Source organism: Taudactylus pleione, unplaced genomic scaffold, assembly GCF_031769625.1.
Source record: "Taudactylus pleione unplaced genomic scaffold, aTauple2 ptg000003l, whole genome shotgun sequence".
NCBI classification, from domain to species: Eukaryota; Metazoa; Chordata; class Amphibia; order Anura; family Myobatrachidae; genus Taudactylus; species Taudactylus pleione.
Genome location: NW_028284406.1, coordinates 1,269,924 through 1,282,412, shown reverse-complemented (window position 1 = coordinate 1,282,412; position 12,489 = coordinate 1,269,924). Strand labels below are relative to the sequence as shown.

Sequence of the window (12,489 nt, the reverse complement as noted above, 5' to 3'; positions counted from 1 at the left end):
TGGAGTTTGATGACTTGATCGTGCCATCACATACCTGCCAGTTATTATTGGGTTGGACAAGGCTTTATGATACCCGTATTGTGGCCTTGACGCTTCGTGGCAGGAAGGGGCCCCTGGGAGAACTTCTTAGTGTTTCCAGGATATCTTTCTCCAATTCAGGAGTCTCCCGAGCGTTCCAGAAGAGTTTGCAGGTGTGGCGTTCTGAGACCTAGTAAGATGGGGGGAGCACGATGACGCGATTATGTGCAGAATGGGTGGTGGACATAACTATCATTAATCCTAATTCCAAGCGCAGCGTGTTTGTAAAAGAGGAAAATACATTTATCAATAATTTTTTAAAGTGAGATTTTACAATTACAAATAAACTGTTGATGATAATAAAATATTCATTAAAGTCATATGATGGTAACAGCTTTATTTGGTCCTCTATAGTGTATTGGTGATTTTTTGTTTGCCATGTAACTTCCCGATGTTCCTTCTACTTCCCAGTTTCAGTATCAAATCAGAGTCTTCCCATAGTGCCACGTCCGCCATCAGAACCCAGTAGTGGAAATAAACAGTAAGTTGTCACCAAAACGATGAGGTTCCTTCCCCCAGGTATTATGTATGTAGGATCAGACGCATGAGTGCACCTATTCTTCATTTTACGGGATGACCATATTATTTACATGAGATAACGTATTGCACAGGGCCGGGGGCGCCGAGACGTTGGACGGGCCCTGGTAGTGTGGAGGGCGTGACGACACACCCCTTGTAAATTCCTGCAGTGCGCGCAGTAGTGACCGTGCTGGCGGCATCGTGGAGGCGGAGGGTGGGGGTGCATGTTATCGCCTCCCCTGCAATCTATATAAAATAAATTCCATATTTGTAGCAAACGGTCATTGTAAAATATGTTCATTATGTTTATTCAATTTAAAGACGAGCCGTAAAGTTAAACTGAAGTTAATGTGACTATGGCCCTCATTCAGAGCCACTCGCTATTTGCGGTCGTTCGTTCTAAAACAAGGGGTGGCTATTCAAATGAACCGTTCGCTGTTTGCGGTCTGTTCACGCCTCTATGTCTGAACGAGCGAGCAAAACTTGCGTTCGTTTTTTGGAAAAATACGCCCCCTGGCCGCTCCCATCCTACGTCATGTCCGCTATTTATTAGATTAATCGAGTACATCGACAAGGGTATGAACTGCTCGCTATTCTTGTGGTTGGTGTTTGCTACCACAATTTTGCGAGCAGTTCTGGCTATAAAATAACCCAGTGACGTGGTCAATGACGCTGCTGTTTTAAATATGCACACCCATAAAACGCCCGTTTTGACCTTTAAGCACGCCTGCGTTCGGATTTCCACTCCCCATTTTCAAGCACCTTCCCCTGTTACCACCCACATACGCCTCCTCCTGTCACTCAAAATAGCAGGCATTCGCTATTTTGCAAGCACATGAATTTCGGCCGCACTGACTGGTTAGCGCATGCGTATAACGATCCGTACACATGCGCAGTTGGGCTAACATCGCTCGGAACGAACGAGCTGCCGCTTACGAGCGTCTCTGAATCAGGCCCTATATCTGTTTTATATCTGGCCTTTGTTAAACAAATGGTGAAGATTTCCAAAAGTAGTCTTCTCCATATAACAGCAAGGAACGCCGGGATGCAGACGCACGCACCCAGTCGCTGCGAGAATATGCTAATGAACGCATACGCACAGCAATCGCAGCACAAAGATGCTCAGCACTACATAATGCCGCCCCCTTTACCCTCCGCTAACGTCCGTACTGATGCGCAAGGCTGAGAAAATATCGGGAACATCGAGTAACATCGGAGCCGTACGCAGACTAAAGGTAGACCTGATCCTGCCGCAGGAGTTGAGAGACTTCCTGCACGCAGAGGGATGCCAGGCTGCGTCCGGCATCTCAGCGGCTAATTTATGCACACCCCTGTGTAACAGGGCGCGGACACAATGGCACGCCAGAGTTTGGCCAACCACTCCCCGTATCCACCCACAGACGACGCGGTGAGCGGTGAGCGCAAGCGCACTGCGACCCAGATGCATGCGCAGACCGCGAACATCGGCCGATTGCGTGCGTCTGCATCCGTGCGTTCCTTGCTGAATCAGGACTACTGTCGCTTAGTATTTGCTCTCCTAGAAATAAAAGGCGATATCGTAAATCCTCTGAGATGCTCTGTTGTCTCTCAGCGCCCGGAAGCTGGTGAAACCCTCCAGGATGGATAAGAAATACCAGGTTTTTGGGGAGAAGAGGGAGGAATCGGAGTAAGTTGTAAATGATACTATCTTGTCTAAACCTGAAAAATGTATTTGCCATTTTGTAACCAACTTTTTCTGACTTGCATATATAAATTTCTTCTATGTATTATTGGGTTGGGTACAGGATGCCGGGGCTCGGGATCCTAGCGGTCAGAATCCCAACTTTGGCATCCCGACAGAGTTAGGACCCTGACCCTCCCCCTGCAACCTAAACCTAACCCTCCTTCCCTGTAGCCTAACCCTCCCCCTAACAACAATACTTGCCGTCGGGATGCTGGAACCGGGATTCTGATGGTGTCTGGATTCCGGCGTCGGTATTGCGATACCTGGTTTTATAGGTATGACTTATTACTATGCTTTATATTTTTACAGTCACTTTAAGGGAATCCTGACGTCCATTCTCTGGGAGAGCAGTGATCACCTGCTGTACCTGGCTGAGGTACCTGCACACATAACACAAATACTGTATCAGGGCAGCACATAGACCTATATATGTGTTACACCTGTGTCCTTTCCTCTATATTTTACTTATGCATGAGTTTAGCCACATTTTGGGCAGTTATGGACAGGGCCGGTGGAAGACTATAAGCTCGTTAAACAGGGCAGGTTGGTGCATGGCTTCAGGCTTGACCAGATGCGTTTCCATCTTCTGAGTTTTTGGGTGTATGGAGAACAGAGCATCAGAGCAATCCTGGGGGTAGGGAAGAGCAGAGCATCAGGGCAATCCTGGGGGTAGGAAAGAGCAGAGCATCAGAGCAATCCTGGGGGTAGGGAAGAGCAGAGCATCAGAGCAATCCTGGGGGTAGGGAAGAGCAGAGCATCAGAGCAATCCTGGGGGTAGGGAAGAGCAGAGCATCAGAGCAATCCTGGGGGTAGGGAAGAGCAGAGCATCAGAGCAATCCTGGGGGTAGGGAAGAGCAGAGCATCAGAGCAATCCTGGGGGTAGGGAAGAGCAGAGCATCAGAGCAATCCTGGGGGTAGGGAAGAGCAGAGCATCAGAGCAATCCTGGGGGTAGGGAACAGCAGAGCATCAGAGCAATCCTGGGGGTAGGGAAGAGCAGAGCATCAGAGCAATCCTGGGGGTAGGGAAGAGCAGAGCATCAGAGCAATCCTGGGGGTAGGGAAGAGCAGAGCATCAGAGCAATCCTGGGGGTAGGGAAGAGCAGAGCATCAGAGCAATCCTGGGGGTAGGGAAGAGCAGAGCATCAGAGCAATCCTGGGGGTAGGGAAGAGCAGAGCATCAGAGCAATCCTGGGGGTAGGGAAGAGCAGAGCATCAGAGCAATCCTGGGGGTAGGGAACAGCAGAGCATCAGAGCAATCCTGGGGGTAGGGAAGAGCAGAGCATCAGAGCAATCCTGGGGGTAGGGAAGAGCAGAGCATCAGAGCAATCCTGGGGGTAGGGAAGAGCAGAGCTTGAGTAGTGCAGCACTTGCTATAAAACTAAAGAGTATCTCCATGTATTGTATTATTTTTAGTATGTGGATGAAGGGTGCTTAAATATACAGTATATGTATATATAAGATGTATTGCGTTTATTCATGGTACCTACCACCACTGAGCAGCTGAGACGTTCCAGGTAACAGGAGAGGCCCTGGGGCAGCAGCTGCCCTGGTTCAGCTCATCTTCGTCTTCCTCCACTGCAGACTCTACCATTCCAACCTTACTTTATAACAGCAGCGAGGATAGGAAGTAAAGAGACGTAGGTGATGGGACAGTGGTTCTACAGGAAACTTGTTTCAGCTGATAAAAACGCTGCTCTTTCCTTGGGGATTCCTATTTGTCCATGCTGCTCCACGGTAGTTCTCTTCCGGTTGGGAGAGAGTGGCAGTAGTTCAATATGAAGTTGGGAGAAACTGAAGTTAGTTTGGCTCATGGTTAAGAGAGATCAACGGTAGTTTGGCTCCTGGTCGGGAAAGAGAGTGGCTTTAGCTTGGCTCCTGGTTAGGTAAGCTCTGTGACAGTTTGGCTCCTGGTCAGGAAAGAGAGTGGCAGTAGTTCGGCTCCTGGTTGGGAAAGGCTAGGAGCTGTTCAGTTTCTGGATGGGAGAGATCTGCGGTAGTTCGGTTCCTGGTTGGAAAAGAGTGGTGATGGTTTGGTTCCTGGTTGATAGAAAGAGTGACAGTAGTTTGGCTCCTGATTGGGGGAGAGCAGCGGAACTTAGGCTTCTGGTCGGGATAAAACCTTCCTGCGTGGATCTGTATTCCAAGCACTCAACCAGCCCGGGTTGTACATGATCTGTAGCATCTGTTTTACAATACTAATGCTGTATTGGACTGTTGCATTTTGTGTGTGTAATTTTGTGGCTGCGGTCTGATTGTGTATTTCTGTTTCGCCTTTCAATTTACTGAACTACAAAGAAGCTAATACGGAGTAATACAGCAGCAGGAGTACAGGATAATGCTTGTTTGTAAAATACCACTGTACTGTATTCATATACATCAGTATCTCGTGGTGATTTAGTCACACGTCTGTTCATATAATTCATGTGTTGTAGGAATTCTATAAGAAGAAGGAGCGACGTCCCATAGGACGCCCGGACTTACTCCAGGAAACCTTTGAGGACTGCGCTGACACGTTAGTGCTGAAGCTTCAGTCGTACGAGAAACAGGCCTTGGAGTATTACAACAACTGTCTGTTGGGTAAGGTGCCCCCGGGATAATTACCCTGTAGCCACGTTTATACCTAAGCCCGCTGCCCTAAGGCGGTAACATTTACATGTGACTCCACAGAGTTCCGGGAGCAGCTGGAGCAGATGGAAGGACTGATAAGAGACGTTCCGCCACTTGTCATAGAGGCCCAGAGGCGGGAACACTTGGACGCAATGCACGCCAGCATCCAACAGTCACGGCTGCTCTTCATGAAGGACCTTGAGAAGTGGGAAATAGCCAAGGTGCCTCTCCCTGCGCAGTCCCCAGGCAGCTGTGATGTCTTCTGCACCAGTCTCTTTAGGAATGGTCATTTATCTTGTAATTGAAGTAAATGGACTAGTTGGGTTTGTTTGTTTTTTTAATTCATAATGTTGAAATGAGAATGCTGACATGCAGCATGTCGTCATTGACCATGTCAACATTAATTTTGTCGACACTGATAAAATGTCAACATAATGTTGATAACGATGTGTACCTGGTAGAAGCTCCGGTAATGTAATAGTGTCTTCTGGGCGGTAAGTAACCCGAACCTTCCCCCTAGTGCCTAACCCCCACCCTAGTGCCTAAACCTAACACTCCCCTCCCGTAGCCTAACCCCAATCCTCCCTCTCGTGCCTAATCCTAACCCTCCCACAGCCTAACACTAGCCCTACTGCCTAACCCTCCCCCTATTGTCTAACCCTCCCATAACCTAACCCTAAACATTCCCTCCCGCAGCCTAACCCTTACCCTCCCTCCCTCAGCCTAACCCTTACCCTCCCATAACCTAACCCTAAACATTCCCTCCCGCAGCCTAACCCTAACCCACCACCTGGTTCCTAACCCTTACCCTCCCCTTCCACAGCCTAACCCTGACCTCCTCTCCCGCAGCCTAACCCTACCCTTCTGCAACATAACTCTTCCCTCCCGCATCTTAACCATAACCATCCTCTCCCGCAGCCTAACCCTAACCCCCGCCAAGTGCTTAACCCTAACCCTCCCCCTAGTGCCTAACCTCCTCACCCACAGCCTAAACCTAACCCTCCACCTAGTGCATAACCTCCTCACCCACAGCCTAAACCTAACCCTCCACCTAGTGCCTAACCATAATCCTCCCTCTAATGCCTAATCCTAACCGTCCCGTCCCGGAGCCTAATGCTCCTCTTAGTGCCTAACCCTCCCATCCCGCAGCCTAATGTTCCTCTTAGTGCCTCACCCTCCCATCCCGCAGCCTAATGCTCCTCTTAGTGCCTAACCCTCCCGTCCTGCAGCCTAATGCTCCTCTTAGTGCCTAATCCTACCATCCCTCAGCCTAACGCTCCTCTTAGTGCCTAACCCTCCCGTCCCGGAGCCTAATGCTCCTCTTAGTGCCTAACCCTCCCATCCCGCAGCCTAATGCTCCTCTTAGTGCCTCACCCTCTCATCCCGCAGCCTAATGCTCCTCTTAGTGCCTAACCCTCCCGTCCTGCAGCCTAATGCTCCTCTTAGTGCCTCACCCTCCCGTCCCGCAGCCTAACGCTCCTCTTAGTGCCTCACCCTCCCGTCCCGCAGCCTAACGCTCCTCTTAGTGCCTCACCCTCCCGTCCCGCAGCCTAACGCTCCTCTTAGTGCCTAAACCTCCCGTCCCGCAGCCTAATGCTCCTCTTAGTGCCTCACCCTCCCGTCCCGCAGCCTAACGCTCCTCTTGGTGCCTAACCCTCCCATCCTGCAGCCTAATGCTCCTCTTAGTGCCTCACCCTCCCGTCCCACAGCCTAATGCTCCTCTTAGTTCCTAACCCTCCCGTCCTGCAGCCTAACGCTCCTCTTAATGCCTAACCCTACCATCCCATCCCGCAGCCTAACGCTCCTCTTAGTGCCTAATCCTACCATCCCGCAGCCTAATGCTCCTCTTAGTGCCTCACCCTACCATCCCGCAGCCTGATGCTCCTCTTAGTGCCTCACCCTCCCGTCCCGCAGCCTAATGCTCCAATAAATGCCTAACCCTCCCGTCCCGCAGCCTAACGCTCCTCTTAGTGCCTAACCCTACCGTCCCGCAGCCTAACGCTCCTCTTAGTGCCTAACCCTACCATCCCACAGCCTAACACTCCCCCCTAGTGCCTAACCTCCCCTCCCGCAGCCTAACCCTCCCCTCCTGCAGCCTAACCCTTCCGTCCCGCAGCCCCACCCTAATCTTCCTTTCCCTGCAGAATGCCGACATATCACATCGACATTGTGTTGTCAACATTATGATTTTGGCATTTTGAATGTCGACATTGGGTGACTGCATTCTAAACAAACAGCTCTGCCATTCCTTCATATTATATTGAGAACTTAAACTAAAATCTACACCCATCTGTGCAAGACATGCGCTGTCCAGCTCCACTAAGGAGCGCGGCTCAGAGACCGATAACAAACCAATGGGAGAAAAGCTACGGAGACAACAACTACAGCTCTAATGCTAATAACGTTTTCAGATTTCCTCCCTACGCAATAGACCAAAACTATAATCTTCAGGTATTTACTGTACGTTTAAAATGTAATGTCCATTATACAGTACAAGTGTGTGGATACTGTCCATGCAAGATCAGGGAGCCTCGGACATGGAGCAATGTCAATAACGTTTAAAAGATGACCAATGATGCTCCATATATTCGTACTAAAAGATTTATATTTGCACTGAAGATATATTAATGTATCTGCTAAACAAGAGATGTTTTGGGATCATGTACGGTGATCTCAGGCTGTTTGCCCGATATCTCCTGTAATATCACAGTATGTGTAAGGAGGAGATGCCGTAAGACTGAGGCACCAGAGCTGCACTGATGAACGTCAGTCTTTCTGTCTTCCAGGAGGAGATGAGGAACCTGCTGAGACCAAGCCTAGGACACCCAGATAACTGCCAGGCTCTAGCGGAGATCTGCCGACAGGAGGAGAGGCGGCAGAGGGAGGAGACCGAGGGCATTGATCACAATGCCAGACAGTTACAGGTAGGAGAACACCGTGAATGTTCCCTCCTGATGCTGCAACTAGGACAACTTAAAGGGAAAGTATACCGTTCATGTTACAGTGCCACATTGCTGACTTGGTGCCGGTAAACTGTAAATCCGTACAATACAGTGATGCCCCTTGTGGGCAGCGTGTAAGTTGTAGAGCACTTTACCTGCTTTTCTGGCTAATATTTGAATAAAGCTGCTCCTTATATTCAACAATAGGTTGTAATTACTGTCTGTACCAGTTGCTTATACAAGATAGTAAATGTGCCATTTAATTAACATTGACAGGACTGCGTTTCGGAGAGTACCCAGCGTTTCACCGCAGCACTGGCATCCCTCGCCGAGAACATGCTGCTGGAGCTGGATGACACCCTCACCGTGGATGACGTCTTACCAGCCAGTGGGTGACAGTGATGCACCAGTATAGCGCATTGGACAGTACTATGCAGGGGGGGCTGAGTGTAATGGGGAAACCAAAGGACATGTCCCCCCATTTTTTTAAAGATTACAATAAAAAGCAGCGAGGTTCTGCCAAACTATGCCTGGGCTGTGATGGTCTAGTACTGAATAGGACCCGGGCACCTGCAAAAGACCACTGCCCGCTATGCCTAAACATCTAAGTTAAAAACCACACACCCCCTCCCCTGACCCCATCCTGACTCACAAATCTTCTGGTGTTTTGGGAAGTTGTATCAAACTGTCTGAAGAGAACAGGTGTAAAAGTTGCCCATAAAAACCAATCAGCTTCTAGCTATCATTTTATGGAATGTACTGGCTTAATGAGAGCTAGAATCTGATTGGTTGATATGAGAAACATCTCAGCTTGTCCTCGTTAGAATGTTTGATACATGGTCTGATGTAGTCCAGATCCAAGTCTGCTTTTATCCCACCTAATAGCCAGAGAAACGCTTGCAGCCTGCAGCTGTGAAACTACTGTACGAAGCATGCTGGGACTTGTATTACATAACAAATGGAGAGCCAAGGGGTGACTCTGTTGTATACAATATGACTTATCCAGCTGTTGTTGAACTACAAGTGCCAGCGTGCAGAGCAGGGAGGCAGCACACAGAGCAGCAGCAGATGATTGGTAATGTCTGGCAGGAAGAGGGAAGCTGGTTGTAGTGGTGCGACAGCACCTACTGTCCCCATTCCTAGTAAAGGGTCGAGTCACCAGCGAAGTTTACAATCTATAATACACACACACACTCTAGGGCTAATTCCATCAAAAGCCAATTATACTTCCAAAGCACCATGAGGAGTCTCACAAACATAGAGAGAAAATACAAACTCCGCACATAGTAACCTGGTGGTAATCAAATCCATAACCCCATTGCTGTGAGGCTTTAATGCTAACCACTGTGCCACCGTGCTATTATAAGAAATGAAGGTAGAAAGTGACTGCCCCAGGGAACTGTGGAAAACACCCATGGGTATAAATGATGAAACATAACGATTGAGGTTCTTTTTATAAGTTGTAATTATACATTAATTTGTGTAGTACCCAGTGACTCCAACATTGACTTTATATCACTGCAGAGACTGAGGTCCCGAGGCAGAAGCTGACCACCCTGATCAGACGCCAGCGAGCCGGCCTCCCCTTGGAAGACACAGAGCACATGTCCCTGATCGAGCGGGGTTGCAGGTAACACTGACCATCATACGTGTACTGGGAGACTGCAGTCATATTACACGTCTACCCCATATCATGAACCAAATGCTGTTATATCGACGCTTTAATCCGTTCTCAGTCATGCAGTGTAATTGTAGCTTTCTAATGTCCTATGCTATATCATTTTAGTGGTGATGTAAAGTACAAGCTTCCTACAGATGTGTCCACATCTTACTGCCTTGCTTGTTACACAGCCCTTGTAGTTGTGCCATGCTGTGCCATTCTGTGTCATCACTCGGTAGTGCCGAGTGTCTTTTAGTGCAACTTTTTTACCATCAAATGTGTTTTATTCGCACAATCAGCTTCTGCTGATTAAAATGATACACGGCATGCCTATATTCTGTGTGCAACTGCGGGTGTATCTGCATGCGAAACGCTACGTTACAGTGTCACAGCTGCTGGCACTGTAACGTAGCATTTCGCATGCAGATACCACCGGAACCCCACGTCACCTGGCGTATGACGTTTTCATTCTTGCCAGAGCAGCTCTGCTATTTTGGTGACACCCGGTGCGGTCCGCATGCCCCTAGTGACGCCGCTGAACTTATGCAGACTGTAATATGTTATTTTGCTGAGAGTCTGGGAGGTGAATACTCCTTTGTGTATCTACTACAGCTGCATTATAATACTATTTGTGAATGTTGCAGACTGTCTTTTCATAATGGTTCAGTGTGTAGTGTGGGTTGCATATCACTGTAAGCATATTCACCATAGCTGTCTATCAGTGGAGACCCCTTCCAGTTATAGTAGCTGCTGGTATTCCCTACTGTGTGTCTGTGATCCCTGCTCCAGAAGTGGAGAGAGCAAAGTCAGCTCCTGACAAGGGCAGAACTCTGGGAGACTATGGAGGCGCCTGCTGCCGGGCTCCTGCTCTGAAGGGGCACCTCCTCCATTGTCCACAACATTTACCCCACTTATGGCTGTAACTATGTACCCGAAGTGTACCGTCACGGCCGCCCAATACATGGCACCTCTTCCTGGCACCTGAGAAGCCACCATACACTAGTGGAGAGCTCCATGTTAGACCATCATCTGCTGCCTTTGTCTATCTATAGCCTCTGCATGCAAATTGCTACATTACAGTGTCAGCGGCTGTGACGGGGGGGGACCAAATTATAACTTGCTTCCGGGATGAATATACGCCACTGGCTCCTGATATTTGCCTTTTGCCATAATCGGTAACGGCAAAGTACCGGCTTGATGTGCCAAATTGGATAATATTCCAATTTATCCAATAGTCGGGCGATATCCCATCAGTTGTGCAACGTTAAGCTGTGACATTTATCCCCCCAGGGCCTGGCCGGGGATATCACTTCAGGATTCTACGGACACCGTGAGCAAAGGACCATCTGGTTGCCTAGCAACTGCATCCGTAACCACCGCTAAGACCACCTTGGGCCACGTCTCCACATTGGAAGCCCGGGATGTCGCATACACGGTTATTATCCATTATGTAATACAGCTACGTGGCAACAGAGGGCCACATATTGTTCTATCAAGTTGCTGGTTAGGCATTTTCTACTAATAGATAATGGGTTATCTGCTCTGTGGTGGATATTTAGGTAATGAGGGTCTGTTGAGCTTGTGTCACAGACCCTATAATGTCCCTATAATGTCCTGGTACATTAAAGTACGAAACTGGGATTATTTGGTTTGGAAGCACCGATTTTGAAGTGGGAGGATTACACAGTTTGATTTGAAGTAAGTAGATCTATTCCAATAACTAATGAAAGATGAGATTATGAGCATGATTCAGAGGTGCACGCAATCACCACCACGGCTTCGTATTTTGGGCGAAGTTACGCCGGCAATAATATGTAAATGCTAATTTCAGCCCTCCCCTTGTGTACTAGCGTGCGTCAGAATGTGCAAGCAGTGAGACACTAACTTTCATTACATGTGCATGCTGCAACACTGCCGGTGATTCAGGACAATCCACCATCGGTGCACCACCGCGTGCAACATCAACAAGTGCACCAACCCAATGGCTGGTGCAGTGTTTCCATCTGAACACTGCCTCTGTGGCAGCGGCTTTGCGTATGAGAACACAGCTACTTTCACTGACACTCCTGTGACAAACCCACTGCCATAACTCCTTCATTTTTTTATATTCACTATAACCAAAACCGTGTCACGGGAAGACTGGCAGTTTGTAATAATGCGTACATGTTCCCCGTTTAGAATTTTCTGCAGGACACGGAGATGGCGCTAACCGGCATCCGGGAGGAGAGGACGCAGCAACAGCTCGCAGCTCAGCGCTGGGAGGAGTGGTGGAGTCAGTCCGTGCTGAAGATAAAGGAGTTATATTCATGAAGCTTTATAGATCTCTTTGTGCCTTAATCTCTAATAAGTCCCTTGGGGACATAGTAAGAAAGATATTTCCAAACAAATCAGCTTCATAAATCGCATCAGCGGTTTTATTTTTGGAGTAAAAATGTTAAATGCTGTAATCAGAGTCTGGTGCGTTTATTCCTCCGATACTTTACTACAGTCTGTTGTAATTACAGAAGAGAAGATACATAGGTAAGGGCTAGTACAACACACACACACACAAAAGAGTTGCTAACATTTCGGAACTACCCTCGGGGAGGACCAGTGGGTGTCTATGAAATTTGCGTCACTGTCTTATAATAGCGTTATATGTCCCGCTCCCTGGCCTTGCCCACAGTCACATGTAAGGAAATACATTTAAATGGTTCCAATGGTGAGATCAGAAGAAAGAGAAAACTATAACAAAATAACAGAAGAAATAAGATAGTAAATGAAGGTGATAGTCGGGAACCAGTTATTTTGAAAAACATGAGATTATTACTAGTACCCTGTATAGCCTGAATTAGCTCCATACTGTCCTGTGCAGCTAGTAACACACATACAATTCTAGAACCATGCCCCTCTTACTGTGGTAGGGTCTTATGGCTTAATTCACTACTGTTCGCAACTGCGATCACGCACGCAATTGGCCG

The 12,489-nt window shown here is 48.3% G+C and overlaps 1 protein-coding gene across 2 annotated transcripts in view; it reads left to right on the top strand.

Moving 5' to 3' along the window:
• The window catches only part of CCDC180 (coiled-coil domain containing 180), a 67,096-nt gene extending 55,128 nt beyond the window's left edge, over positions 1 to 11,968 (top strand). For both annotated transcript variants that reach the window (XM_088452231.1, XM_088452153.1), the window contains 10 exons: positions 490 to 559; positions 2,189 to 2,263; positions 2,630 to 2,696; positions 4,753 to 4,897; positions 4,988 to 5,148; positions 7,714 to 7,851; positions 8,146 to 8,257; positions 9,394 to 9,499; positions 10,820 to 10,964; positions 11,708 to 11,968. In XM_088452231.1, coding sequence (XP_088308357.1) covers positions 490 to 559; positions 2,189 to 2,263; positions 2,630 to 2,696; positions 4,753 to 4,897; positions 4,988 to 5,148; positions 7,714 to 7,851; positions 8,146 to 8,257; positions 9,394 to 9,499; positions 10,820 to 10,964; positions 11,708 to 11,839 — 1,151 coding nt within the window. In that variant the 3' untranslated portion in view covers positions 11,840 to 11,968. The remainder of the gene's footprint in view (positions 1 to 489; positions 560 to 2,188; positions 2,264 to 2,629; positions 2,697 to 4,752; positions 4,898 to 4,987; positions 5,149 to 7,713; positions 7,852 to 8,145; positions 8,258 to 9,393; positions 9,500 to 10,819; positions 10,965 to 11,707) is intronic.
• Positions 11,969 to 12,489: the final 521 nt, after the last annotated feature.